The sequence below is a fragment of the Thermochaetoides thermophila genome (assembly GCF_000221225.1).
Source record: "Thermochaetoides thermophila DSM 1495 unplaced genomic scaffold scf7180000011822, whole genome shotgun sequence".
NCBI classification, from domain to species: Eukaryota; Fungi; Ascomycota; class Sordariomycetes; order Sordariales; family Chaetomiaceae; genus Thermochaetoides; species Thermochaetoides thermophila.
Window position 1 is genome coordinate 2065915 of NW_006383038.1, and position 25587 is coordinate 2091501.

General features: G+C 54.7%; 11 protein-coding genes across 11 annotated transcripts; 8 read left to right on the forward strand and 3 right to left on the reverse strand.

Annotated features, from left to right (window-relative positions):
• Positions 1-441: 441 nt before the first annotated feature.
• CTHT_0070040 (voltage-gated chloride channel-like protein) lies at positions 442-3407 on the reverse strand (the record flags this gene model as incomplete). The annotated part of the gene is made up of 3 exons (XM_006697219.1): positions 442-1965; positions 2043-2134; positions 2687-3407. The coding sequence occupies 3 exons, from the start codon at positions 3405-3407 to the stop codon at positions 442-444; spliced, it is 2337 nt and encodes a 778-aa protein (XP_006697282.1).
• Positions 3408-4030: 623 nt separating this feature from the next.
• CTHT_0070050 (uncharacterized protein) lies at positions 4031-6111 on the forward strand (the record flags this gene model as incomplete). The annotated part of the gene is made up of 3 exons (XM_006697220.1): positions 4031-4455; positions 4513-4819; positions 4879-6111. 3 exons carry the CDS (start codon positions 4031-4033, stop codon positions 6109-6111), a joined length of 1965 nt encoding a protein of 654 aa, XP_006697283.1.
• A 327-nt stretch (positions 6112-6438) lies between these two features.
• CTHT_0070060 (uncharacterized protein) lies at positions 6439-8132 on the forward strand (the record flags this gene model as incomplete). Its single annotated transcript, XM_006697221.1, has 3 exons — positions 6439-7256; positions 7436-7600; positions 7685-8132. The coding sequence occupies 3 exons, from the start codon at positions 6439-6441 to the stop codon at positions 8130-8132; spliced, it is 1431 nt and encodes a 476-aa protein (XP_006697284.1).
• Positions 8133-8593: 461 nt separating this feature from the next.
• Positions 8594-9375, forward strand: CTHT_0070070 (putative cis-trans protein; the record flags this gene model as incomplete). The annotated part of the gene is made up of 3 exons (XM_006697222.1): positions 8594-8731; positions 9050-9152; positions 9221-9375. 3 exons carry the CDS (start codon positions 8594-8596, stop codon positions 9373-9375), a joined length of 396 nt encoding a protein of 131 aa, XP_006697285.1.
• Positions 9376-9665: 290 nt separating this feature from the next.
• CTHT_0070080 (40S ribosomal protein eS12) lies at positions 9666-10327 on the reverse strand (the record flags this gene model as incomplete). The annotated part of the gene is made up of 3 exons (XM_006697223.1): positions 9666-9790; positions 9857-10163; positions 10325-10327. 3 exons carry the CDS (start codon positions 10325-10327, stop codon positions 9666-9668), a joined length of 435 nt encoding a protein of 144 aa, XP_006697286.1.
• A 664-nt stretch (positions 10328-10991) lies between these two features.
• Positions 10992-11628, forward strand: CTHT_0070090 (40S ribosomal protein uS8; the record flags this gene model as incomplete). The annotated part of the gene is made up of 2 exons (XM_006697224.1): positions 10992-11124; positions 11369-11628. The coding sequence occupies 2 exons, from the start codon at positions 10992-10994 to the stop codon at positions 11626-11628; spliced, it is 393 nt and encodes a 130-aa protein (XP_006697287.1).
• A 654-nt stretch (positions 11629-12282) lies between these two features.
• On the forward strand, positions 12283-13475 carry CTHT_0070100 (putative chromatin binding protein; the record flags this gene model as incomplete). Its single annotated transcript, XM_006697225.1, has 2 exons — positions 12283-12288; positions 12345-13475. The coding sequence occupies 2 exons, from the start codon at positions 12283-12285 to the stop codon at positions 13473-13475; spliced, it is 1137 nt and encodes a 378-aa protein (XP_006697288.1).
• A 917-nt stretch (positions 13476-14392) lies between these two features.
• Positions 14393-15345, forward strand: CTHT_0070110 (S-formylglutathione hydrolase-like protein; the record flags this gene model as incomplete). The annotated part of the gene is made up of 2 exons (XM_006697226.1): positions 14393-15202; positions 15262-15345. The coding sequence occupies 2 exons, from the start codon at positions 14393-14395 to the stop codon at positions 15343-15345; spliced, it is 894 nt and encodes a 297-aa protein (XP_006697289.1).
• A 205-nt stretch (positions 15346-15550) lies between these two features.
• CTHT_0070120 (uncharacterized protein) lies at positions 15551-18021 on the reverse strand (the record flags this gene model as incomplete). Its single annotated transcript, XM_006697227.1, has 3 exons — positions 15551-15988; positions 16047-17285; positions 17392-18021. 3 exons carry the CDS (start codon positions 18019-18021, stop codon positions 15551-15553), a joined length of 2307 nt encoding a protein of 768 aa, XP_006697290.1.
• Positions 18022-19159: 1138 nt separating this feature from the next.
• CTHT_0070130 (putative calcium ion binding protein) lies at positions 19160-20537 on the forward strand (the record flags this gene model as incomplete). Its single annotated transcript, XM_006697228.1, has 4 exons — positions 19160-19208; positions 19516-19647; positions 19736-20050; positions 20110-20537. 4 exons carry the CDS (start codon positions 19160-19162, stop codon positions 20535-20537), a joined length of 924 nt encoding a protein of 307 aa, XP_006697291.1.
• A 2279-nt stretch (positions 20538-22816) lies between these two features.
• On the forward strand, positions 22817-25582 carry CTHT_0070140 (uncharacterized protein; the record flags this gene model as incomplete). Its single annotated transcript, XM_006697229.1, has 3 exons — positions 22817-24047; positions 24118-25279; positions 25342-25582. The coding sequence occupies 3 exons, from the start codon at positions 22817-22819 to the stop codon at positions 25580-25582; spliced, it is 2634 nt and encodes an 877-aa protein (XP_006697292.1).
• Between the last annotated feature and the right edge of the window lie 5 nt (positions 25583-25587).

Consider the following 25587-nt stretch of genomic DNA (forward strand, 5'->3'; position numbering starts at 1 on the left):
ACCGGTGAGAGGCTTCGAAGAGTGAGATCGCGGTCCAGATGGGCGGATTTAAGCGCGCTGGCGCTGTTATTGGTCGGCCCACGATTAAAGTGGGGCCTCGCAACCAGTTGGAGCCATTGTGATTTGACGGACCCCCTTATCCAGCCTGATGCCATTTGGACCACCTCTCGCGAGGGGCCCGGGGTGAGAGATGAGGCAGAGATGGCTGCCTCGAGGGCGAATCCTTCAAGCAAAGACGGTCGTTTGGATGTCTCTCTGGAACTCAAACGCATGCGGCCTCATTTCGAGCGGTCAAATAGAGTTAGGGAGACATATAAATAATAATCCTTAGAAATCCTTCGTTTGGAGAATTACACGTATTTCCCTTAAGTTGCCAGAGGTTGTACAAAGAAACATTTTTATTGTCCTATAGTCCTGTTCCAAGCCAACGCCCCATCCTACCTACAATATACTACTCGCCCCATCCCTAATAGGACTAACCATCGACCTCTCATCCGCCAACCCGACACTCCTCAACAACCCGGCACTCTCCCCCTCCCCATCCTCCCTCGCTGCACCCCTTGGTCCCTCGACCCTGTCATCTTCATCCTCCCCATCCCTTCCTATACCCCCGACAATCCCACTCGTCCTTCTTGTCTCCTCCGCCCCGTTCAGCACATACCACACATCCTTCTTCGTCAACAAGCCCTGCAGCGCCCCGCGCTCGGTAAATAAGACATACCGCAAGCCCAGCTTCTGAAAGTAACTAACCGCCAGGTGCAGCCGACATCTACTCGGCAGCGTCAGCGGCGTCTGGTCCATCCAGGGACGGAGGTCCAGCGTCGCGGCGGGGTCGGCGCCCAGGGGAGGGGCCACGAAGAATGCCTCCGTTTCGGGGGGGAGACAACGCGGAGGATGCCGCGCTGCGTGGAGGGTGTACTCAAGCTCGGCACGGGAGATGTAGCCCAACAGAATGGCGTCGCGCGGGTCAGAGATGACGGGAAAGCCGCGGTAGGGATGGGATTCGAGGATGGCGGAGAGAGAGTTGATGGTGTGGCCCGTGGCGGTGAGGACGACAAGGTCTTCGACGCGGGTCATGACCTGAGACGCGGGTATGTCCGGGATCGGGGTGGTGGCTTCGTCGCTGTGGTCGAGGAAGGGGTACTCGTTGAAATGGATCCAGGACTCGTAGATGCCGCGGCGGGAGAAGGCGTCACCGACCCATTTGGATATCATCACGGCCACCATGATGGGGAGGACATAGGTCAAGGCGCCGGTTAGTTCGAACATGATGACCACGATGGAGACGGTCATGCGGGTGACGCCGCCGAGGGCGGCTGCGGCGCCGATGATAGCATATGTGCCGGGTGTGACGCAGGGGATATCGGGCTCGCAGGTGCGGAAGGCGATGAAGCCGGGGTAGTTGCGTTGCCAGATCTCCATGATGATGCCTATGGCACGACCGGTCAGCGCGCCGATGGCCATGGAGGGCAGGATAATACCGGCTGGGACCTGAAGACCGAAGGTGATGGCTGCTAGGAGGAAGGCCAACACGGCGGCTAGAATAAGTAGCAAGATAGTCCCGGCAGATGCAGCTCCTGTCTTACAGAGGCCGAACAAGTCTTCCGAAAGCTTGCCGCACTCCGAAAACAGGTTGGAGACTAGGTCAGAGTTCTGAGAGCGCATAAAGTGGTTGGGGTAGTTGATGATCGCGGTGAGACCGGCCACGAGAACGACCTGAGTCACTGGTCCAGGAAGCCAAGGAGTTGACTTTCTCCACCTGGCCACCTTCATGTTTGCCTTGATGAAGAGGCCTCCATAGACACCACCTAGGATGCCCAAGAGGATGAAGGGTACCCATTCAAAGCCGTGCCAGCTGGTGCTGTATGTCACTTGGTACAAGACCAACTTGCCCGACCGGAACGGGTCAAAAGCTTGCAGCACGACGGCTGCCGTCATGGCACACACGAAGCTCTGCCACATTGTCTTATCAGGGAAGTAGTATGAAAGTTGCTGCTGAAGTCAGAAACAGGAGCGTCCAGTCAACGGGGGCTTCCACTTACCTCAAGACTGAACAACACCCCGCCAATGGGCGAGCCGAAGGCGACGGATATGCCCGAGGCTGCGGCCGCTGATAGCACCTCTCTCTTCCGGGCTGTAACTGTTAGCGACAGTCTCTAAGCACACGCTCGCTGGCTGACCTACCCTCATTGTTATTAATATTGGGAAAGAGTTTGATAAACAAATTGGCACAGCAGCAAGCAACATGGACCAAGGGCCCTTCTTTGCCGAGCCACATGCCCGATGCCACCGCGAGCACCTAAGCTGTCAGCGGTAGTCCCTTGTAGAGAAGAGCAGTGACCTACCAAGCCCAGCGACTTCGTGATTAACGTCCAAACCCCCAAGAACCTCCGTATCACAAACCCCCCCAACACGGTCTTAATCTCCGGTATACCGCTATGCATCGCATAGATCGCATACTCCTTGACCAACACGGCCGCTGTAAACGCGAAAACCACCGCCAGCACCAAGTACACCACCCCTTCAACCATCCACTTCCCCGCTCCTCCCCCAACCCCAAACGCGTCTCCCCACCTCCGCCACCCATTACACAAACTCCCCTCATCATACCCCAAACAACACGCTGTCTTACTCAAATAAAACCTCCCCCCATCTACCCCGGAACAATACCCATACTTTACATCACCCAACCAGTCTGTCGCGACATCGATTGCCGCCGCGACCGCGCCGACCGCGATCCCGCTTAGCACGAGCACAATCCACACCTGAGAGGCATCAAGTAACAGGCGAATGGAGCCGAGAAGCGCTAAGATGGGGGAGTCGGCTGCCGCGGAGGTGGCGCTTGCGCGCAGGGAGCGTTGGCGCTGACGCTCTTTGGTGTACTCGAAGATCCAGTCAATGGCGGTCAGGTCTTCGTAGCCGACGCGCCGGACCGGGCCTTCGAAGTGCCAGCTTTCTAGGCTGTGGGCGTCTTTAGTAAGGCCAGAGGAACCTGGGCGGAAGGACGGGTCGGTAGGGGCCTGGTCGGGGGAAGCCTGTGCTGGGTGATCGTAGGTTTCTTGCGATCGGTAACCGCTACGGCTGCCAGTGGTGCCGGATATTGCGGACCAAAAACGGGCGGCCGGACCCAGGAGGAAACCGCTGCCACTACTGGGGCGCTTGTGCTTACGCTTGAAGGTCAGCGGGGGAGAGAGGTCAGGGGAGTGGAGGGGGTCATCGCGCAGAATGGTGGCTGTGTCGTCGTCGGCGGCATTGCCATGGCTGGCGGCTGGACGGGTCAGAGAGTCGTCGCCTAGGAGGTCCAGCTCATCTGCGTCGTCGTAGTGGCTCGGGCCTCGAGTATAGGAGGAGCTGCTGCGGCCGGCTTGGCCGTGAGGGGGTCTGGAAGAGGACGTACGGCTGCTCATTGCGCTGATCGAGGGCTTCGTGTGTGCGACTTAATTGGGAAGCTGGAGGAGGGTGTGTGGGCGACCCTCATTGTATCATGACCGGGTTTCATGTGCCCAATGCGCGGTCCGAATGCCCGCTCCCCAATAGTGGTCTTTTAATCGCAAGTTGAATGTGTTGTCTGTCGGTCGCAGGCTGCTGCTGTCGTGATGCGGCGGGTTGCGGTCGGTTGCTTATCTTATCATGAGTTGATCCTCTGTTCAACCCTCCCCAGGGACCTCCGGCCAAAAGTGGATCCAGTTGCGGAAGCTTGGCGGATCCTTGTCTTGGCATCGATGACATGTGTGGACCCACTGCTTGGTTTCTTGGAGCTCAGATGAAAATAGAACCTGACAGACTGAGTAACTTTACTTCAATGAATGATATAAAGATTGCCAGAAATTTCGATATATGATTTCTGGATGCGAAGGACCGACTGGATTAATTTCTTGTTTCCCTGAAATTTGCAGGAAATATTAGCGAAGGTGTCAGAGGTGAGCAGGCTCAAGGTGAACCTGCTCTGGAGAGAGCTCAGTCTCAAACCAAGCAGACTCAAAATCGAACCAGCTTCCAACGACAACACTCAAACCAGTCCAAAGACAATATGAATCAGAGTGAAAATTCTCAGCAGCCCCAACTAGCCTCCAACTCGAAAGCTTTAATTCCGAAGATCAAGACACTTTTGGGAGCAAAGGACGATACATCCCGTTTTGTTGGGCTTGCGTTGCTCAAGTCGGTCCTTGACAATACTCCAGAACTACGAAATAACGAGGAATCCGTTGCAGCTCTTTGGGATGGCATATCACCCAAGTTTCTGGATAGGTTGATCCGGACGGGGTCTAAGCAGTTGCAGAAGCAACAACAGACTGAGGAGTTATCGGAAAATGGACAGAAGAAAAATACCAGCGATATGCTGGACTTGGCTGTGTCCGTACTGCATACCTTCGTGAGTCTGTTGCCGGACTATGCAAAGCGCGATGACAAGATGGTCAACAGGATACCCCATCTTGTCTCTTCGTTGTTGTATTGGTATGTAAATCCCTCACCCTCAAGAACCTCGAAAGACCATTGTATTAATCTAGATAGCTCTAAGGAGACTTCGAAACTCGCTCTAGAGACACTGGTCAGTCTCGTGAGCCGTCCCCAAGGCGCTGAGGTCTTCGTGAAGGTCGAGGACATCTCCCCCCTAATTGAGATGGCCCCATCAGAGCCTCTGGTCTTGGACGTCCTGTTGTATGCATGGCTGAATGCTGTCGCCACAGTGCAAGACAAGTACAGCTTGCAAACCAAGATTGACAACACAATCGGAAGTCTGGTTTCATCCTTCAAGGGCACTGATGCAGTAACCCTACTAAACTTCCTAGCTAACCTCCTCCCAAAGCTAGATCCAACTGTCAGTAGCATCCTTTACCCTTGAATCCTCTCAAGACCAATACTCACCAGGATCTTCAGATCCTTCCTCACGATCCCAAATGGCTTCCAGCCATCAGCAAGTTCATCCGTCAGCTTGTCGCCAGCCGTCCCACCTCAGCTGGCCGCACAGCCTTCACCAACCTCTCCGCCGCCCTCCTTGAAGCCTACCACTCACAAGCCCCTCGTCTCCTCTTTGCCGAAAAGGGCGAGACCAAATCCTCCGACAATCCCTTCTCCTACCTTCTCATCAACCTCCTTCTTGTCGACCTCCGAGCTACCCTTCCTACCCTCCTCGAAACCCTCAACAGTCCCGAGTACTCCGAGACTTCCCGCCGTTTGGCCTCCGCTTTCAACGTCGTCTCCCATTTCATCGGTTACCTCGTGCGTTACCTTGACTCCGACCTCGACGACTCCTCATCCTCCGCCACCCAGTGGGTTATCTCCCCTGACCTTCTTCTCAAGCTGCGCAAAGCCATTTCCGAGACCATGTCCCTCACCACCGAGTACCTCCGTGACCGTTGGGACGCCGCCGTGTCTGGCGCCTTAGGCCTGCACCCAGACGCCCGCACAACCAAGGTCCACAGCGACTTTGGCGCGCGACACACCGTCGCCTGGGACTCGGCATCCGACAACGCCCCCGAGGACGCTCTCATCCTTGCCGCAGTGCGTGCCCTCGCCATCTGGCTGCGGGAAGATGATAACGATACCCTCCGTAAGGAGGCAACTGGTCTAGCAGATATGCTCCTCGACTTGTACCGCGTCGGCGGCCGGGGAAAGCTCGACTTCCGTCGCGCAGTGCTAGTCGCTTTTGAGGGTATCATCGTGTCTAAGCACGGGATCAGCGCGTTCTTAGAACACGGTGGCTGGGAAGCTCTCGCGACAGATCTCCTCTCCATTCTAGAGCAGAGCTCAACAGTCAGCGACGAAAACGAAGCTGCCCGCGGCGTGGAGATCGTGCGTGTGCTGCTGCAGGTCGCAGAGGCTGAGAGACCTGGGCCGAGGGAGGCTTGGATGGATGTGGTGACGAGAGTTGCAGCGTGGTGGGTGCCGGATGAGAAGCAGCCATCAATTGTGGAGGAGTGCCAAGTTGCTGTGCTGCAGCTTGTTACAGCGCTCGTGGCAAACTCGCACCCGGGGATGCAGAAGCGATATGTGCATTCGACGAGTGCGGTTGTGGGGATTGCGGAGCAACTGAGGGGGAAGATTAAGGGGGATGCGGGGTTGGAAGAGGCGTTGGAGGATGTGTTGGTTACGTTGTCGAAGCTGAGATGATTTGGGAGACATCGGTTGACTAAAGCACGACTGAAACTGGAAGTCATCAAACATGATAACATGATAAGGTTGGGGAAGCTGGGCAGCTCTTTCCAGAGCATAATGCCTACAATGCTGACCTCGTGACACACACATTTAACATCACCTCATCACCTCCTAATGGGAGCCAACATCCCTCCTATTTTCCAAAGTCATGTCATCACCTCAGTGTTCCTAAGTCCCTTAGAGTCGACAGCATCTATACCCCTTAGTTAACACAAAGAACCTGATCGTTGCTCAGCAGCGGCAATTCCTTGAGACATCCTAAAACCCTGCGTCCCCTTCAACATGCCTCTCTTCCTCCCTCCTAAGCACCCATCTACGAGCGTTACCGTCTACACGAAGAGGCGCGGCTTCCTACACAGCCTCAAGAAGGAGAAATATAAACCATTTCAAGATAGACCAGAAGAGCGACACGCCTCATCTGTCTCTCTCCTTCTTTTGGAGGATTCCACCTCGAGACCCGATCGTCGAGCTCTGGGCATTGGCAGCATCAGCGAAATCCAGCTTTCTGCCAGTACTTGGAATGAGAGTAGTGGGGGTTCCTCGCCGAGTTCTTCGCCGACGACACCGCCGAGGACGAACACCACAACCAGTAACTCCTTTTCCTCTCCTCTTGCGCTGGACACCAAGGCCCTTCTTTTCCTCTCCGACTCAATTCGGTCTTCCTTAGCATGTCGATCTCACCGACGACCAAACAGCACCCTAATACATCCTCAGGATGCGGACTACCTTGACACTTTCCTTTCCTATGCCCTATCCTCTTCGACTTCTGTCTCCTTCCATACCGTCAAGGATGCCCATCTCGACAAGCTTCTATCAGACCTGATCAGAATGTGTCCTTCCGGATGGGTTCGCGGAGTTCAGACCAACATGCGCCGAGTTCTTCTAAGGGCCAGAAAACTGGAACGTGTCTGGAGAGAGCGTTTTAGAGATCGGTATTTCATGATTGATGAATTGAGGAGCTTTGAGCTGGAGGAACGGTGGCCCCTCGATGGAGATGCAGTTTTGGAGGCACCCAATATTGCACCATCGCACACGCCATGCAAGATTAGATCGTCCCCGATCGATACTGACAAAGAGGAGGGATGGTTTGAAGTTGGATGGTGAGTATCATCCGTCCTTTATGGCTGGTATATGACTTAGGTGCTGATTTGTCTCTTCCCTCATTTAGCTAGTGGCCAACCATAACCTGTGCCCTCCTAGACGGGGTTGTCTCGACTGACAAGGAGAAGACAAGCCTAGGCCGGGACACGGTCATGACCGTACCTTTCCTGACCGGCAGGGAGCTCCGCGCAGACTGTAGCCGTGTACGATACACCCGCGAGGGAACGCTTGCAGACATGCACCCAGGGCTGCTCTCGTTCACTGGACGGCGGGTTCGGGTGCTCAGAGGCAACCTCCTGCACAGTGATTTTGCCCCGGCAGCTGGTGTGAGGAATGACGGACTGTAAGTACGCCCGGTTCTAGAAACCCAAAGTTCTTCGTCCAGGAATCGGGCAATTTTCATGACCTGACTAACTCCACCGAACAGATACAAACTCCTACGTTACAGTCAAATCCTGAACCCAATCACCGGCCGCTACCATCTGGAGCTTGACCTCGAGCGTATCCCAGGCCAGCCTCGCATGCATGACTTGGCGAAGATCCCAAATCCCTCACAGATGGATGACTGGCATCTATACCAAAAGCTCATTCTGAAACGCCAGGGCAAGAATACAACACCAGCTTCATATTCAAACTGGCTGAGGGACAAGACCGGGAGATCAACCATGGAGGGCAAGGTTTCGGGAGAAGCAGACCGGTCTCAAAGCAGAAAAGATTATATAGCCAAGGATAGAGGTAATATACTGAAAGAGGACAGGGCGAGGACTACGGATGTTTCCGGGAGAGGGAATATACGGGCGAGGGGAAGCAAGAGGATGACGGAACAACAAGAGAGGGGGGTTTTCGAGGTGTCAAGGTTGAAGTGGTTATGCTAAAGGGGCGCTGAATGTTTTCTCGAGCCTTGGGGGGGGGGTGGGGGGATAATTGACTACTTGACCTCTTTATACATGGCTCAAAGCGAACAAAGCAGACCTCATGAAGTGCGTGTGGGCTAGGGAAAGATACAAGCCGAATATTCAACTATCTTCCATGATAGCAGTTATCATGTCAGATATACCGGTGTATAACAATATAAACAACATTTATTCTATTCTAGAAGTCATTTAGGCTCAAAAATCCTCAGGATGAAAACCCAAAATGCGTTGTTGCTCCTGATCCCCATATTTAACCCTAACCCTCTCCAGTATATCAACCACTCAAGCTTTGGTAGGGGTGGAGGCTAGCCACCATCACAGCCTCATCCAACCGCCAACTCAGCAATAAAAACACACCTTTCCCTGAACTTCATTTTTTCAACAACCGATCGGAGTGTTTTTCTTTTAAAGAGTTCACAAAAATGGGCAAGGACAAGAAGGATAATAAAGCTGCCGCTGGCAAGAACCAGAAGGGCGGCAAGAGCGGGAAAAATGAAGAGGCTGAGCAGAAGCCTGCTAAGATGAAGGGCGCCTCGAGCATCAATGTCAGGCACATTCTGGTATGTACTGCAACTCTTTCAGTATTTTCATAGGTGCTCCGTATTTCCCATTCTCTTTCAAACACTCTCATAGAGTTTTTTTTCTTGGCGACGAAGAAGAGTTCAGCATAGCTCTGTTAACCTTCTGTCTCTCTTGCTGTTTCGACCTGCTCTCACCGCAGAGCCTCTTGAATTCTCATGTATGGATATAATCTGGTTGATACGCCATACCCATCCCAAAATAAGGCTGTGAATTGGTCAACTTTCCAACTATCATCATATGTCTTCCGCATCTTGATTAACAGTCAAATCCGAAGAACATAGCTGACAATATCCCAGTGCGAGAAAGAGAGCAAGCTCCTACAAGCTATCGAGAAGCTTGAAAATGGTGAGAGGTTTGATAAGGTTGCTGCTGAGTTCTCTGAGGACAAGGCCAGGCAAGGTACATTTCATATTTCCCTTCAGCAATACATGGCATTGACCAAGCATTACTGATTCACAACTACACAGGTGGTTTGCTGGGTTGGAAGGTCAAGGGAAGTCTTGATAAGCAGTTTGAAGAGGCCGCCTATCAGCTTGAGCCCAGCACGGTGGACAAGCCGAAGTGGGTGAAGGTTAAGACTCAATTTGGCTGGCATTGCATCATGGTTGAGGGTCGCAAGTGATGAACGGCAAGCAAGAAAGTGAGAGTTTGGCATGACATTTTTATTTGCTTTTGAGGCGCAATGCCACGCAAGTCTAGCCGCGTGAAGGGCTCTCATGGTCTTCCCGACTGCTACAACCATGCCGCCGGTGAGAGCTAGAGTACATCTCGTAAAAGATGCCATCGGACCGTGACCCGGGAGAAGGTAGAGGTGCCTTCTCGATATCACTCATAGATATCCTCATTTTATAACCCTACTTTTATCCCACAAGGGGACAACACGCCGCTATCCTCGCTTGCCACGTCACCCCTTTACGCCTCCTGCTGGAAGTAGTTGAGGAGGACGGTACGCTCCTGCGACTCCTCACCCCAGTCCTTGACGACGACGCAAGAGCAGTTGACGACCTTGCGAGCGTTGCCCTCACGGTCCAGGACGCCTGAACAACCAGTCAGCACTCAGCCCATTCCAACAATCCATCGTATTCATCTACGGGGATACTCACAAAGACCGGCCCACTCGCCGAGCTGCTTGCCATCAGGAACCTTGATGAGGGGAATCTTGTGCTCCTGGCAGAGAGCAATAACGAGCTTCTTGTAGGCCTCCTCTTCGCAGGACTCGTTGAGGACGCACATGTGCGCCTGCCTGCGGTCGAGGGCCTTGGAAGCCTCACGGAGACCGCGGGCCAGGCCGTCGTGCATGAGCGAAAGCTTCAGGACGCCCTTGAGGGCATCCAGAACGGACATCTGGCCCTTGCCGGCCTCGGCCGAAACCTCAACCTCCTGGGGGGCGGTAGTCTCTTCTACGTCCGACTATATGTTGGAGAGACGGCATTGTTAGCGGGGGCTGTTCCTTAGCGAATAGAGGGTTCGTGATTTCGAGGATAATGAGAACGTCTAGTTGAGTTGGACAACTCCGTTCTTGCTTGCTGTCGAGGGCTAGGGATGGGATCAATATAGGATGGGAGCCTCACCATCTTGACGGCTTAGTTGTTGTTAATGTCGGGGCGATCCTCGAAGAGTAAATGGGTGACAGGACTTTTGGTGTTGGAGGTCGCGGGAACTCAGTCGCCAGAAATTGGAGAATATTGTGCGAAGTCGGCCCCACTAAGCTCTGGCCGTCCAAATTTGGGCCGGATTTTTGTGAGCTTCACCGCCCGCTTGGCACACGCGAAATCCATAGGGACAGCCACACCCAGCCGTTAGGGCAAGTTTTTCTCGCGCACGGACCACATGCACACCCCACACGTCCAGGAAATTTTACCCAGCCAGCTCAACGCCAGAGAAATCTTACTCTTAAACTCTTCCACCAGCTGTGACGAAGCCCATCAATCGAGGTATGTAGCACACCGCCGCCCACGAACATGACGACACAACAGGAAGACGCCTTTCGCAAAGGCCGAGGAAAGCAATCACAGCTCGGCTGAAGGTCGCAAAATCGACCCGAATGCTTTCAGCTGTGATACGCTTCTCCTCTTCGGCATTGAGCGGGCAGAACCCTCTTGCGACGTCAACGAGGGCACTCTCCAAGCTCACGAGCCTCGGAAGGCTAACATGATCGCTTCGGCACTTTGGCAGATACCTCATCTCCCTCGGCCGATTTGAGAATCTCCCAATAGTCAACCCCCAAACACCGCCAAAATGGTCCGCACTTCCGTCCTCCACGATGCTCTTAACAGCATCAACAATGCCGAGAAGATGGGCAAGCGCCAGGTCATGATCCGGCCCTCGTCCAAGGTCATTGTCAAGTTCCTGCAGGTCATGCAGCGCCACGGTACGTTCCGAAAGGACATCCCTTCTAAGTTATTTTTGGGGTCTTCAGGAATGTGTACCAAGCTCGCAAACCCTACACACCTCAATCGGCATGATAACTAGACTATGGTCATATCTGCCCCGCGGCTATGGTCTTTTAAGTTGCCGAAAGATAAATTTCGCGAGCCTGTTACACATTCCCGGAGACTTACAATGATGTCGAGTGGTCTTGTGCCTCGCAACATTTCGCTAACATGGATTTTAAGGCTACATTGGCGAGTTCGAAGAGGTCGACAACCACCGCTCTGGCAAGATCGTCGTCCAGCTCAATGGCCGTCTCAACAAGTGCGGTGTTATCTCTCCCCGCTACAATGTCCGCCTGGCTGAGCTCGAGAAGTGGGTCACCAAGCTCCTTCCTGCTCGTCAGTTCGGCTATGTCATCCTCACCACCTCGGCTGGTATCATGGATCACGAGGAGGCTCGCCGCAAGCACGTTGCCGGCAAGATCATTGGCTTCTTCTACTAAAGAACCACACACCAATGCTAGACGATTGGATGCTCTAAAACAAAATGGGATGGCGCAAGTCCGGCGTTAAGGGAGACATTTTTCGTTATGTGATACCCTTGGTGAATACAGCATGTCTCTGTTCGAACGTCAGCCTTCCCTCAGTGTGATCCAAGCTACCTACCACACTTGTCCATGATTAGCATAGCATTCGGTGCTCATCTACTAGTTGGATGAAACCATCGGCCGTGAAGCAACAAGCCCATTCCTTGCTGATATGACTCCTGGATCGGATTCTTTCCGTAGCCATTCCTTTAGACCTTGTCAAGTAGATCTTTATATAATGCCATTAGTCCTGACATATCCCTTGGGGAACAATCCATCGACTTGTCCTCACGGTCTCGAACCCGGAAAAGAATATGCCAGATAATTGTGGCTTCCATACAACCATTCTGCGCTTTTAGGAACTTTCAAAACTCAGGTTTCCTCGAGCTCCAAGCTGCTTATCCCTCCGATCAGCGATAAGATAAGCCATTGGTGGGGCTGCTTTGACCCCGCCATATTTCTCCCCCGGGATTGTGCTCGAAAGCAAGCTGCATCTTGATTTAAGACTCGTCTTCTGAGGCCAGCGTCTGTATTCAAAGACTATGTCTTGCATTCTATAAGCAGCCAGTCATGCCGGTAAGTTGGTAATTCTTTCAGCTTTCAATCCTTCGAGTCAGGACTGACAAGACCAGCTCATCGTTGTTACCGGCCTGCCTTCCTCGGGCAAGACCACGCGCGCCCGCCAACTATACGCCTATCTCGAGGAGCGCATTGCATCTCAGCCGAAGTCTCAAATGCCCTCGCAGCCTCAACCACAACATCCCCCTCAGTCGCAACCTCCATCCCAGTCCCAAACCTCGCCGATCCCTCCCCCCCTCTCATCAACCCCTCAATACCGCCTCCACTACATCTCTGACGCGACTCTCTCCATCTCGCGCTCCGTGTATGACCTCTCCCCTGAGAAACTCCCTGCCCACGTGCGCTCGGCCAATGCGTCGGAAAAGGACGCGCGCGCGGCGCTTTACGCGGCAGTCAAGCGCGTGCTGGGGCCGAAGGATATTGTGATATTGGACAGTCTGAATTACATCAAGGGGTGGCGGTATCAGTTGTATTGCGAGGCGAAGAATGCGCGGACGCCGTCGTGTGTATTACAGGTGGGAGGAGGGGTGGAAAAGGCTAGGGAGGTGAATGAAAGGCGGTTGGAGAGGAGGGAAAGGAAGTTGAAGGAGCAAGGAGAGAAGAAGGAGGGAGAGGAGAAGAAGGAAGCGGCCGAGAGTGATGAGGAGCCATATGAACGGTCTAATTGGGAGAATTTGGTCTTCCGGTATGAGGAGCCCAACCCAATGACGCGGTGGGATTCACCTCTGTTCCTCCTCGCTTGGGACGATGACGAGGCGCAGACAAGGCAGGTGTTTGACAAGATCTGGGACGCGATTGCTGGCGAGGGGAGGAAGCCTATCAAACCGAACCAATCGACCGTTCAGCGTGACAAGGATCCGGGAGGGGATTATCTTTATGTGCTGGAGCGAGAAACGCAGGATATTGTAAAGAAGATTTTGGAGAGGCAGGGTGATGAGGGAGGGGGGACAGTTGTGCTGCCGAGGATCAATGGTGGTGGTGCTAATGGTGAGGGAGAGGGTGAGCTTGTGGTTCAGCTGCCGAATAAGAAGGTTGGATTGCCACAGCTGCAGAGGTATAGGAGGGCGTTCGTGGCGTTGAACAGGGGTGGGATTGGACTGGAGTTAGTGGGAAAGTTGGCTGCGGGAAGGATACGGGAGAGCTTTGTTGGGTATTTGAATGATGCGTTTGAGAAGGACGGGTAAGCTAGGCTTGAGCCATGAAGCCTTGAGGTTAAGAACGACTTTGTCTTGAGGGTTGTGGAGTCCGTATTTCGCATTATCTGGCCAGGAGGACACCAGGGCCTGAGAGATGAAAGACCAAATTAACTCTAGTTCCACTGTGAGCTGGCTACCCTCTGAAGGAAGCATGCGAAGAGCAGTCTCCCTAAAGCTATAGACAAAACAACTAGTAGTTCAGATACCCATAATCTTAAACAGTTATACACAATTTTAAACCAATAAACACTACGTTTTGGTTCTATGAGCTGGTCTGTCACTCTCCTTTTTGTCTAGACAATCTCAAGAGGAATGCTAGACGGGTGTTGAACAGGTAGTGGAGAAGGGTTCGATATATGCTGGCCCACCTGGCATTTAGTGCCTATTAAGAAGCATAGCGAACTGGTGGTATGCCGTGTAAAGCACATGACAAATTTGGTATCTGAGCTTGTCCGCTGGGCTCCCTTTTTATTCTTCTTACAAAATGACAAAGCTCGGGGATAACCTGGAGAGTTGGCTATCTCTCGGCGATGACGGCATGGTATCGGTGGAACCTCGTGGTCGGCTCGGGAAGCTCTTTATCCTTCCCGAGCGCTGGGGCTTGCCCCCAGCTACCCCTCCATCCCCCGCCGGATCGGGATGCGATAAAGGTGGGGTGAAGGCCCCGGTGCTTGCGGGAGGATATCGAGGTACCCGCTCTCATACTTTTTGGGGACATTATAGTCTAGGTTAAAAGCCACGAACACGTCGGGATCCAATAATAGCTCCTTGTTCAACAAAGTCGTCTTTGGGAAACCTTCTCGGTGTGATTTTAAAATTCATCTGAGCCATTGCTTCCTCTCACCCTCACTTAACAGTCAACACAACACCAGTCTCACAACCATCGCCGCCATAGAATTGTCAAAATGGCATCTGCCTTCACCATCAAAGCAACCATCGCCTCCTTCGGCGGCAAGCTCTTCAAGCTGTCCCACAACTCCGCAACCACCACAACCCCCATGGCCCTGAACCTCTACCTCCCGCCAAAATCCTTCACCACCCCGACCCCCAAAGTCCCCCTCCTGATCTACCTCTCCGGCCTGACCTGCTCCCCCGAGAACTGCTCTGAAAAGGGCTTTTTCCAGCACCGCGCCTCGCAACTCGGCTTGGCTATCCTCTACCCCGACACCTCCCCGCGCGGCCTCAACTACCCCGGCGAGACCGACAGCTGGGACTTTGGCGTCGCGGCCGGGTTCTACCTCGACGCGACCCGCGAGCCGTGGAGCGGCGGCTACAAGATGGAGACATACCTGACCAGCGAGCTCCCCTCTACCTTGTTCAACGACACCGAGTTCGGCAAGTATCTGGACGCTGAAAAGGTCTCCATCACGGGCCACTCGATGGGCGGGCACGGCGCTCTGACGCTGTATTTGCGCCATCCGGAACTGTATAAGAGCGTGAGCGCCTTCGCGCCGATCTCGAACCCGGTGAACTGCCCTTGGGGACAGAAGGCTTTTGCGGGGTACTTGGGGGAGGAGGATAAGGAGGCGTGGAAGGAGCATGATGCGACGGAGTTAATTCGGAAGGGGGTGTGGAAGGGGAAGGGGGATATGAAGGCCCTGGTAGATGTTGGATTGGCAGATGGGTTTTACAAGCAAGGGCAGTTGCTGCCGGAGAATTTGGAGGCTGCGGCGAAGGAGGCGGGTGTGGAAGGGTTGACGGTGCGGTATCATGAGGTGAGTTGGAGCTGTGTCAGAGGATCTATGAAGCAGAGGATGCTGACAGGTTACCACAGGGTTATGACCATTCGTACTACTTCATTTCGACCTTCGCTGCTGAGCATGTCGACCATGCAGCGAAGCATCTGGGGCTGTTGTAAATTGTGGGAGTGTGGATGGAGTGATTTAGGGGAACGTTGAATCAAGGATCTTTGCTCAACTATAGCGATGCGAGGGTCATTGTATGAAAACAAAATGGTATCGCCACTACATTACAACTAATATCCCAATATATAAAAACAGTCCCTTCGCAAGTGACCGAAACGTCAAATTCATGGATTCCCGGCCACAAGCCTATACACCCTTTTAACTCGCCCTCCTATTATCCGTCGGACTCCCAATTCCAAACCCGCCTTCCCGTTCCTGCATCGCCTTGGCCCTCGCCTCAGCTTCCGCCTCACGCTTAATCCGCATATACGCCAACTTCTCAAACCTGCTCAACGCCCGCCACCAATGCTGCCCGGCCTCATGCTCAGCAATGCGCTCGAGCAGGTCGGCGGTACGGAAGCGCACGTCGCGGTCCTTGTGGAACAGGCCCAGCGCCACGTAGAACAGGCCGGCCTGCGACTCGGGCGCGACGCTCAGTAGCAGGCAAATCTCGTCGTATGAGCGCACGTACTTGCATAGCGCGTCGTAGATCTCGCGGCTCTGCTGGGGGGTAAGGCGCTGCGTGCGCAGCCGGTCGTGGAGGTGGGCTAGGTCGAGACCTTTGAGGGGGCGGAGTGTGTAGGATTGGGCGACGTCCTGGCATAGGGTCAGTTTCCGGGATAAGAAATGAGATGGGGGTGTGGTTTGGACATACCTGGATGTAGCTGTAGTAACTCCTCGTGTTCCTCCACGCCTCAATCCGTGTGACGTTGCCCGCGAGCTCCCTCACCTTGGTCGCCTCGTCGGCCCAGACATAACCATGCCCGTACTGCGCCAGCGTGGCTGCCTCGGGGTCGTCGCTGGTGATGTGCAAGGCACTAGTGCCAAACACAGACTCCTCAAAAGCAGCAGCAATACGAGTAAACTTCTGTATCCATCCTCTCCACTTGGCCCGGATTACGCGCTCGCCGGCACGCGAAGCAATGCTACGCAGAATATCAGCCATGAAGGCCGCATCGCCCGTCAGGTCATTGTTTGCGGCCGCCCCGCCGCCGACCAGGTTCGCATAAGCAGGATTCTGCTGCTGGAAATAGACCAACCCTTCCGTGATGGGTGCTGCTTCGATCTTGCTGCTGATCTTGATCTTGCCGCTGGGCAGGTCACACAGCAAGTCCCACCATTCCGGGTGATGCTCGAAGGTTGGGTTTGTCACGCCAGCGATGAACCCGGGCACCTTGAGCAGATCATCGATCTTGGTCAGATCGGTATAGGGGAAGGCATGGCGTGTGAAGCCCCTAAGGATGCCACCCGAAGCAAGAGCGCATGCAGCGAGCACAGCCTCGGCGACCTCCCCTGATGGCATGTTATGGCCTAGGAAGATGATGCGCTTCTCTGTGAGAAGCGCGTTGACTAGGACAATGATCGGGTGCGTGTTAGGGCCATTGGTCGTCAGATGAGGATGTAGGGGGAAAGTCTGAGGGTTCTTCGCGTGTGGCTCGGAGAAGTTTTGGATGAGCTTGATCAGGGAAAAGTCTCCCACAGTCTCAGGCATGACGGCCACAGGGACTTTGATCGGGATAGGGATGCCTTTGTACACGACTTTGCTCTCGAACTCGTGGGTGTCTCGAGGGACAGCGTATGCCGAGTGACCCTCGATGTGCTGCTTCGTCCCGGACCGGAAGATGCTGGGCCGTTTTGGTGGCTCCCTGCTGGCATCCAGCGGCTGGTCGGCAAGGTCCTCTCCTTGCTCCTCGGCGATGCGTTCTTGGATCATTTGCTCGAACTTTTCGACGAAGAGATCCTTGTTATCGCTTACTTGGAGGAGGTGTCTCTCGAGGTAGCTGAGCTTCGGCATCAGAGACAGATCCATCTCGTTCACAGCATTGTAGAGCATGGCCAAGGTCTCAGGTACCGGGGCTTTGAAGTACTCTTCCAGGGCAAGGAGTAATAGGGGCTAGAGATGAGGTCAGCCAGAGCTTGCCCGAGGTAAATTCGATGTTGCTAATCACCTTGTATATATGTAGAAAAGGGTGTCTTGTGCATATTGCCATGGCTTTCACTATGGCGCCTCGCTTAACCGTCTTGTCCTGTTTTGTGTTGACAAGGTTGAGCACATAGATCAGCGGTGGTCCCTCGTTTATCTCTGGCTCCGAGTCACTCGAGTCGTCGTCCCAGTCATCATCATCCAACCCGGTACCATCGGCCTCGTCATCGGATTCGTGTATTATGCCCTTGGCCCTATCGCGCCTGCGAGCACGCCGGGCTCGCCTCTCTTCCCTTGCGCGGCGCTCTGCTTCCTCCTCCTCTTGGCTGGGATCCTTGTGCAGGAAGAATATGGTCCAGTCCTGGTTTCTGACGTGAGCCTGGTCCGGAAGCATGAGCTCGGCCAGCATGTGCTCGTCACCCGTGATGGCAACAGGGTACTGATGTTCCATGACCGGGCCGCGGTCGATGTCGAAGGAGGCCACGAGGATGTACTCGACATGGTTCTCCGTCGACCCTCGGGGGTACTGAGAGCGCAGCTTCTTGCGTTTGCGACCGGAAGCATCGTAGCGCCCACGTCGCGAGGCAACCGAGAGCGTGTTATTTTGGTGTGACGAAGAAGCCGTGGAAGGCGTCTTGCTCTTGGCGTTCGTGTCGGACAGATCGGGATCGGAAGCCATGGCGGTGGGACGTGCGATCTGTGACATGTCGGCGCTGGACTGTGAAGGGGATGTTGTCGAGAAGGATCTGCTATGGCTTAAGCTCGGACCATTGGTACGGCTACGAGCACTGAGTGACCGTTTGATCGAAGAGAGCAGCGGCGGGCCCAATGCCATCGTCCTGCGGATGTGCCCGCCAGCCCTGTCACCCTCCTGACTGCTGTCAAGGGCCGTGTTTACTGTGTATGTATGTGCGTGCGGTTATCAAACGGCTGGGGAGGGACCTCAATGTGCGGGCTGTGTCGTCACTTAGTCGAACAAAGTTGGTGATAACGTGAAGGGTACAGTATATATAAATATATATCCCTCAATGATACCTGTCCGAGTTGCAGGACCATGCGATATCTGATCAGATCGTCAACAGGGACGTTCTCGGGCTACTGCTTGGTCTGAGCAACGCAAGCCCAACAATGTCCTGCAAAGCCTTGCTTTTGTGATGCCCAATGCTTAACGTATCGCAGGATACGATCGAGGTATAGAAAACCAGCCCTGGGGTATCCGGCGCCAAGCGTGGCTAAGATGCCTTTTTTCGAGGAGGCACGAGATACCGATACCAACACGACGTAGGACGAAGATCGCGGATGCAAAGGGCGTTTGGGTGCAGCTGCTGTGTCAACGCAGCTGCTGCTGGAAGAACGGATCGCCGATAGGAGTACCGTCGCTGTTCGGCTGTAACCCGAAAGACAGACACAGATGCGAGATTCAAGACACGACCGGCTGTGACCCCCCGTCCAACGGTCAAGGCCACAGTCACGGTGAACGTCGCGATCCCGTGGATGCAGTGGGTGGTCGCTAAAGTTGGCCGGACCCTGGTCGCCTTCTCTTAGGAGTCAGGGGTCTGTTCCAACCCTCTCACCTTCACTGGCAAAGCGGGGTGGGGCAGTCTGCCACCCAAGATCCAATGGTGGGGTCCTGTCTTGGAAGCTGGTGTCTGGACAGAAGCTGGGTCCATCCGCCGCCCCCCCCCTCCTTGCTCGCGTGCTGTCAGCCGCGGAAGCGAAGCGCTGATTGGCCAGTAAGGACTCTCCTCAGCCCCGCAGCCCCGCAGCCGACAGCAGCAAGCCACGCATCGCGATGCCCTGGTTGGTCAAACGCTGGTTGTCAGGTGCGATTGTTTACTTCGGTCATGGTCTACCAACCTCTCACCACGCACGAAATCACGGAACGTGCAGATGGTAATTCGTAGATGCCCGAGTATCGCTTTTGACCTAGGTCAGCGTTCGGCGTAGTCTCCAGAATCTCCATACAGAATTACGCATCTTATTCATCTTAGTAGAATCGCAAAAGATTTTGGGGCTGGAAACGCGGTGTCTTACAGTTTCGGGTCTACCTAACTTGGTACTTGTTTACGGGGCAACGATCACCAGCCGACTCCATCCTCATTCGAATCAGCCGAAGACAAGTCAATCGCAGTGGCAACATGGTAATTTAACCCAGAACAAAAATCCACATTAACACGACGAGTTTCTGATGTGGTCGCAGGCTTTCAAACCATCCCCATTGTCATTTTCGACACCAAGATCATCACCATTTCGCCGGCCCCAATCGCCAGCATCCACGGCCCCATTGCGACAAACTACCCCGGGATCATCGTCACCGGTGAAGACGGGAGGGGTCGCCGAGGGAATTGCCCGGTTCAGCAGTCCCGCTGTCACAGCTAGTCCGATTCCCGTCCGGCCGCATCGTGTTTTCGCGCCCACAGTAGAGGACGCTCCGGACTCAGAACCGCCAACCCCGCCCCGGCACGGAACCACTCCCCAGCCGGCGCCAGCGCCCGCACACGCGCAGTCACCGATGCCAGTTCCTGGCCCTGCGCGGTCACCAGCTGCGCGGTCACCAGTCCCGACAGCATCTGGGATTGGAATACCAACGGCAACCAACATTGGACAGGCAAACGCGCTGTCGCAATTGCAGCCGTCGCAAGTGCGGACAATGCGGGAGGCGTTTCAGATCCTCGATCGCGATAGCGACGGTGCTGTGAATAGGGAGGACATAGCCGACATGCTTAACCAGCTAGGTAGGAGAGCATCTCCCCATATGACAGGTTGATCCTGGGTGCTGACCTACGCTGCACAGGCTTGCCGTCAACCCCAGTAGACGTCGCACAATTCTTCCCTCCATCGGGACCCCAAACCATGACGATGGCCATGTTCTTAAATTCCATAGCAACTCCGCTAGCTGCAATGTCCCCGCCATCCGAGCTCATATCAGCCCTCGAAGCATTCGATGACGATGATAGCGGGCAGATTGACGTGGAGGAACTCCGGGATGCTCTGTTACACACGGCTCCAGAGCCGGGTCAGCGGCCATTGACAGCTGCTGATGTTGACAAGGTTATCAGTGGCTTCACCGGCCGTAGAGCCTTCTCCAAGAGCAGCAGCAAGGCGGGGTCTCTTGGCCAGGCCAAGCGGGGTGATGTGTTCAGGTACCAGGATTTCGTCAACATGCTCATTGGTAAGAACGCAGGAGGGGAGCAAGCATCCGAAATGGCCGAGGCTGCATGAAGTATGCGGGAGGGTGGTAGTCAGCATCGTGACCAGCCGTCATCACCAACCAGAACACCGCTGTTGGGATGAGCTGCAGAATCTCACTGTGAGATGAGAGAGCCGGGCCTCAAGATAGGGTCGTTTAATGCTCTGGTAATCCTGATGGGCGTCGTTTGCGGAGCTGGGACGGGATCCCCTACCACGACAGGCTGCAGAACAGGACCGGCAGGCATGATGATGACAAGAAATGCATGACGACAGAACTGGACTGGGCTTGCTTGTAGATTTTCGATTTGGTCAGGCAGACAATGGAACCCGAGACAACGGACCTGGGACTTTGAGGGGGCTGGAGGAAGAGTTACCGACCAATGAAGACAGATATGGTTGACCCCATGCAGCTGTGGCCATCAACTGCCGTCACAGGTGATGGGCGGTCCGCGCCTAACGTCGACAGGTGCTGCGCTAGTGTGTGTGCTTGTATGCGCCTGTGTTGATTCTTGGCGCTGCTCGGTAAGGCATGCATTTATCCGAAACTTACCAAATATGGGGCGATACGGTACACATTAGGTAATCCACAAACAGTGCACAGCGCTGCCAACCAAGGTTTGTGTCTTCAAAGCCAGCCGTATCCAAAAGCCGATACGGAGCTCTTGACCGCCATCCGCATTGATACGCTCCCAAAGATCTTCATGTTCATTGTCTGAAAAAAGCCTTCGTTTTGATGACAACTGAATGGGACGCCATGGCATGCCTCTTGGGATAACTGACCCACAGAAACTTCGAGAATCGGCAGCCCCAGCCTCCGATCAAAATATCCGATAGTTCAGTATACCCCGATAGAGGCATAAAAGAAGGTTCTCTTAATTCTATACCGAGGATCCTCGTGCCTGAAGTCAGGCCCCACGACAGGCTCCGGATCCCTCCCGCCTTTCCCGCTGGCGCCGTACAAGGCTCACAGCCCACGAGATCCCCACACTCTGAGGGTGCAAACGCGCCACCGGAGCGCTGGGACATGCTGAGAAAGCTGTGAATCAATGGACGAATGACCTGTGATTTTTTACCCATCTCCCAGAGGACCCCAGCCTTCTCGATAGTGTGGACGATTTGGGGTCAAGAGGGTCTTGGAATCACAAATCAAAACTCACAAAAGAGGATAAAGAAGCCAGCTACCCGACAGCAAAAAGGGCACCAGAACCAAGGGGGACTAGAGGTGATCTGCTTGCCCGGGGGGGGGCGGTGCAGCCGGCACAATCGCTGAGCTTGGCGTGAAAAAAGCCTCCAATCCCAGGGTTCATGATGCTTGATCAGACTGGTGTCAGCCCAATGCTGAGGACTCGGATTACATACGGATACCCGTCAGTTGACGCTGTTGTTGATGTTGGTTGTCTGGTTGCTTTATGTCCGGTGCTGGTCTGCTGCCTTTGTCTTTTTGCCTCACGATCAATCCCGCTGTCAACATCGGGTCCTAGTGCAGGTCCCAAGTTTTAGGTCCGGTCCCATCAAGCCTCTAGCTTCCGTCCCAGCGGCCAGGCTTCCAAGGGCCCAAGACTTGTCCAAGAAGTGCCAGAGCCCCAGCTAGGTTCCATTTCGAACCGATCATCCTCTCCATCCATCCAAGCAAACCGCCATTCGCTCTTCGTTGTCCCGGCCCCCCCCCCCCCCGACCTCCAGACTTTTTTTTTCACTGCTGCGTCCTGCTGCGTCAGTCTGCATCTTGCTCCCCAAACTTTCTGCCCGTTTCCAGACTCTCGGACTCCCTGTTCCACTGTGCCCCTTCCTGCCGCTTGAATCAGTTGCTGCGTGGCTCCCCCACCAAGCTGTGTGCGGCGATAAGGGCAGAGGAAAAAAAAAAGGGCAAAAAAAAAAAAGGGAAGTCGCTGTTTCACACGGTCTTGGGCCATTGTTTGCGGCACACCCACACACCAAAAGCCCCAAGGGATACCACTGGGCATCCTGGCGCTCTGTACCCTCAGCCAAAAACATCAGCCAAATTTTCCTTGATGCAGCAGCGACGATACAAAGCCTGACGTTGCTCGGAAGTCACGCCGTCGGTGCAAGTCGTACAGTCAGTGCCAGCAGTCGGTGCGGACCATCAACTGCCGCTGCTCACCTTCACTGTCATTCGTCGGGTCTCTTGCTGGTGTCAGTGCCTTACCTTCTAGGTGTCTTGCTTGGTTTCTTACCATACCGTTAAGTCCGTCACGCCGCAGGAGGCTTCAATTGCGGAACCACCTAGCCCGCATAACCACAAGTGCGCACCCCGGAAAGACAACTTTTTTAGTTGCAACTCGTTGCAAATGAAGGGTTTTTTGCACAAAATCCAACAGGCGTCCAAGAAAGCAACCTCTGGACTTGCTGGAACAACAGCAACCCCTTCTGCCCCTTTCCTGAGCGAGGATCGTGACAGCACTGAAGCTGTCGCTGGGTTTTCATCCGATCCGAATTTTTCGCATCACCAGCATTCTGCGCACACTCAGACCCCAAGTCCGCAGCAGCACTTCCACCAGGCTCAGCAGGCCCAGGCACAACAGCGTCCATCGCACGCCTCATATCCTCAGCACGCCCAGCACGCCCAGCATCCCTCACTGTCGCACTCTCATTCCTACCCTCACTTCCAGCAGCACCAGCAGCCACAGGTGCCGCCACAGTCTCACTCTGCTCAACCAGGTGCTCACCCTCAGTATTTTCCCCAACAGCAACCTCCACAGCAGCCTTCAGCCCCAAATAGGTCGCCCACAAAAAAGGCCTTCCCTGCTTCTACTTCTGCTTCTGCATCCGCGTCCTACGCTCGCCCCGCCTCGCCGAGCCAGGTCGCCAGAGATCCCAACGCTCCTCCTCCTCCTCCGCCGCCGCACAGCTCAAGTCACTCAAGGCAGCCGTCGGCCTCGTCCTCGTCGTCGCCACGCCTGACCCGTGCTTTTACAACTGTCGCTGGCCATCGTCGCAAGAAGACAGAGGAGACCCATCCCTTAAATCTCCCCCCAGAAGAGCGCAGGCGCCTGTCAGAGCAGCGCTTGCAAGGCTTCCAAGAGCAGTTGAACAACTGTCGCCGCTCTTTGGACGGTGACCGCAACAATAACAACAACAACGTGCAGCAAAATCACAATCGTAATTATTCTCCGAACCACAGCCAGCCTGTAAACGTAAACGGTGTGAATCACCGCCACTCGTCATCGACAACTTCGACGCAGTCTGCCCCGCAGACCGCTTCTTTCCAATACCCATTTGAGCCCTTTGATCACCCTTCCGAGCCGCCCCCACCTTATCATCTCCACCAAACCCATTCCAAGATACCACCCACGATGCCTTCACGCACAAATTCCTTCAATACTCCCACCCCCAATGGTGCGGAGCCGACTACCAACGGCGCTGCAGCCGACGAGGTCGTACCTCCGCCTCCTCCCCATCGGGTCACCCCGTCTAGCCCAGTCATGTCCGACGCCGAGCAGGCTGAGGCCTTCAAGAACAAGGGCAACGATGCCTTCAAGGCTGGCAACTACACGCAGGCCATTGAGTTTTATACTAAGGGTGAGTTTAATGGGACAGAAGCCGAAAACAACGTATTGTCAATTTGCAAATGCTGACTTGAGATCACCAGCCGTTGTTCTTCAGCCTACCAATTCAACGTACCTGAGCAACCGTGCCGCGGCTTATATGTCGGCCAGCCGCTACTCCGATGCCCTGGATGACTGCAAGCGTGCTGCAGATCTTGACCCTTCGAACCCTAAGATTCTCCTGCGTCTTGGCCGCATCTATACTTCCCTGGGCCAGCCCGAGGAGGCACTGGCCACGTTCAACCGTATCCATCCGCCCCCATCTGCGAGAGACACTGCTGCTGCCCGAGACATGCTTCGCCATGTGGAGGCGGCCCGGCAAGCGCTCAAGGATGGTACCGCTGCATCCATGGTTCTGCACCCGCTCGATATGGCCGAGCGCCTGCTCGGTGTTGGTGTTCTTAAGCCCAGAAAATGGCAGCTCATGCGTGGTGAGGCCTATCTAAAGATGGGTGACGTCAACTCGCTGGGCGAGGCCCAGAATATTGCCATGTCCCTGCTGCGCCTCAATAGCCAGGATCCTGAGGCCCTGGTTCTGCGTGGTCGTGCTCTGTACTCACAGGGTGACAACGAGAAGGCCATCCAGCATTTCCGCAAGGCCCTCAGCTGCGATCCCGACTTCAAGGATGCCGTCAAGTGGCTGCGTACTGTTCAAAAGCTCGACCGGATGAAGGAAGAGGGAAATGCCCACTATAAGGCCGGCCGTTGGCAGGACGCCTTTAATACGTACTCCGCCGCCCTCGAGGTGGACCCCACAAACAAGGGTACCAATTCCAAGATCTACCAGAACCGTGCCTTGTGCCGCATCAAGCTCAAGCAGTATGAGGAGGCCATCGCTGATTGCGAGAAGGCCATCAGCCTCGACCCTAGCTACATCAAGGCTCGCAAGACCAAGGCTACTGCGCTCGGTCTGGCCGAGAAGTGGGAGGCATGTGTGCGTGAGTGGAAGCAGATTCAAGAGCTCGATCCGGAGGACCGGAACGTCGCCAGGGAGGTTCGCAAGGCCGAGTTGGAGCTCAAGAAGTCTCAGAGGAAGGACTACTACAAGATCCTGGGTGTCGAGAAGAACGCCACCGAGCAGGAGATCAAGAAGGCGTACCGCAAGCTTGCCATCCAACATCACCCGGACAAGAACCCGGGCGATCCCAATGCCGAGGCTCGCTTCAAGGATATCAGCGAAGCTTACGAGACCTTGATCGATCCTCAGTAAGTTCCCTGTGACTCTTGCGTTTTTTTGGTATTAAGAGAGTGCTGACAACCTATTTCAGGAAGCGCCAGCGGTACGACAGCGGTGTCGACCTGCAGGACCCATCTGACATGTTTGGCGGCGGCATGGGCGGCGGCATGGGCGGCATTGATCCCGAGATCCTCTTCTCCATGATGGGCCAGGGCGGTGGCTTTAGCGGCGGCTTCCCTGGTGGCAGCTTCCCCGGTGGCGGCTTCTCCTTCAACACTGGCGGCTCTCGCAGCAGGCCGGGCAGCTTCCCGCAGGGCTTCCATTTCTCGTGACAATC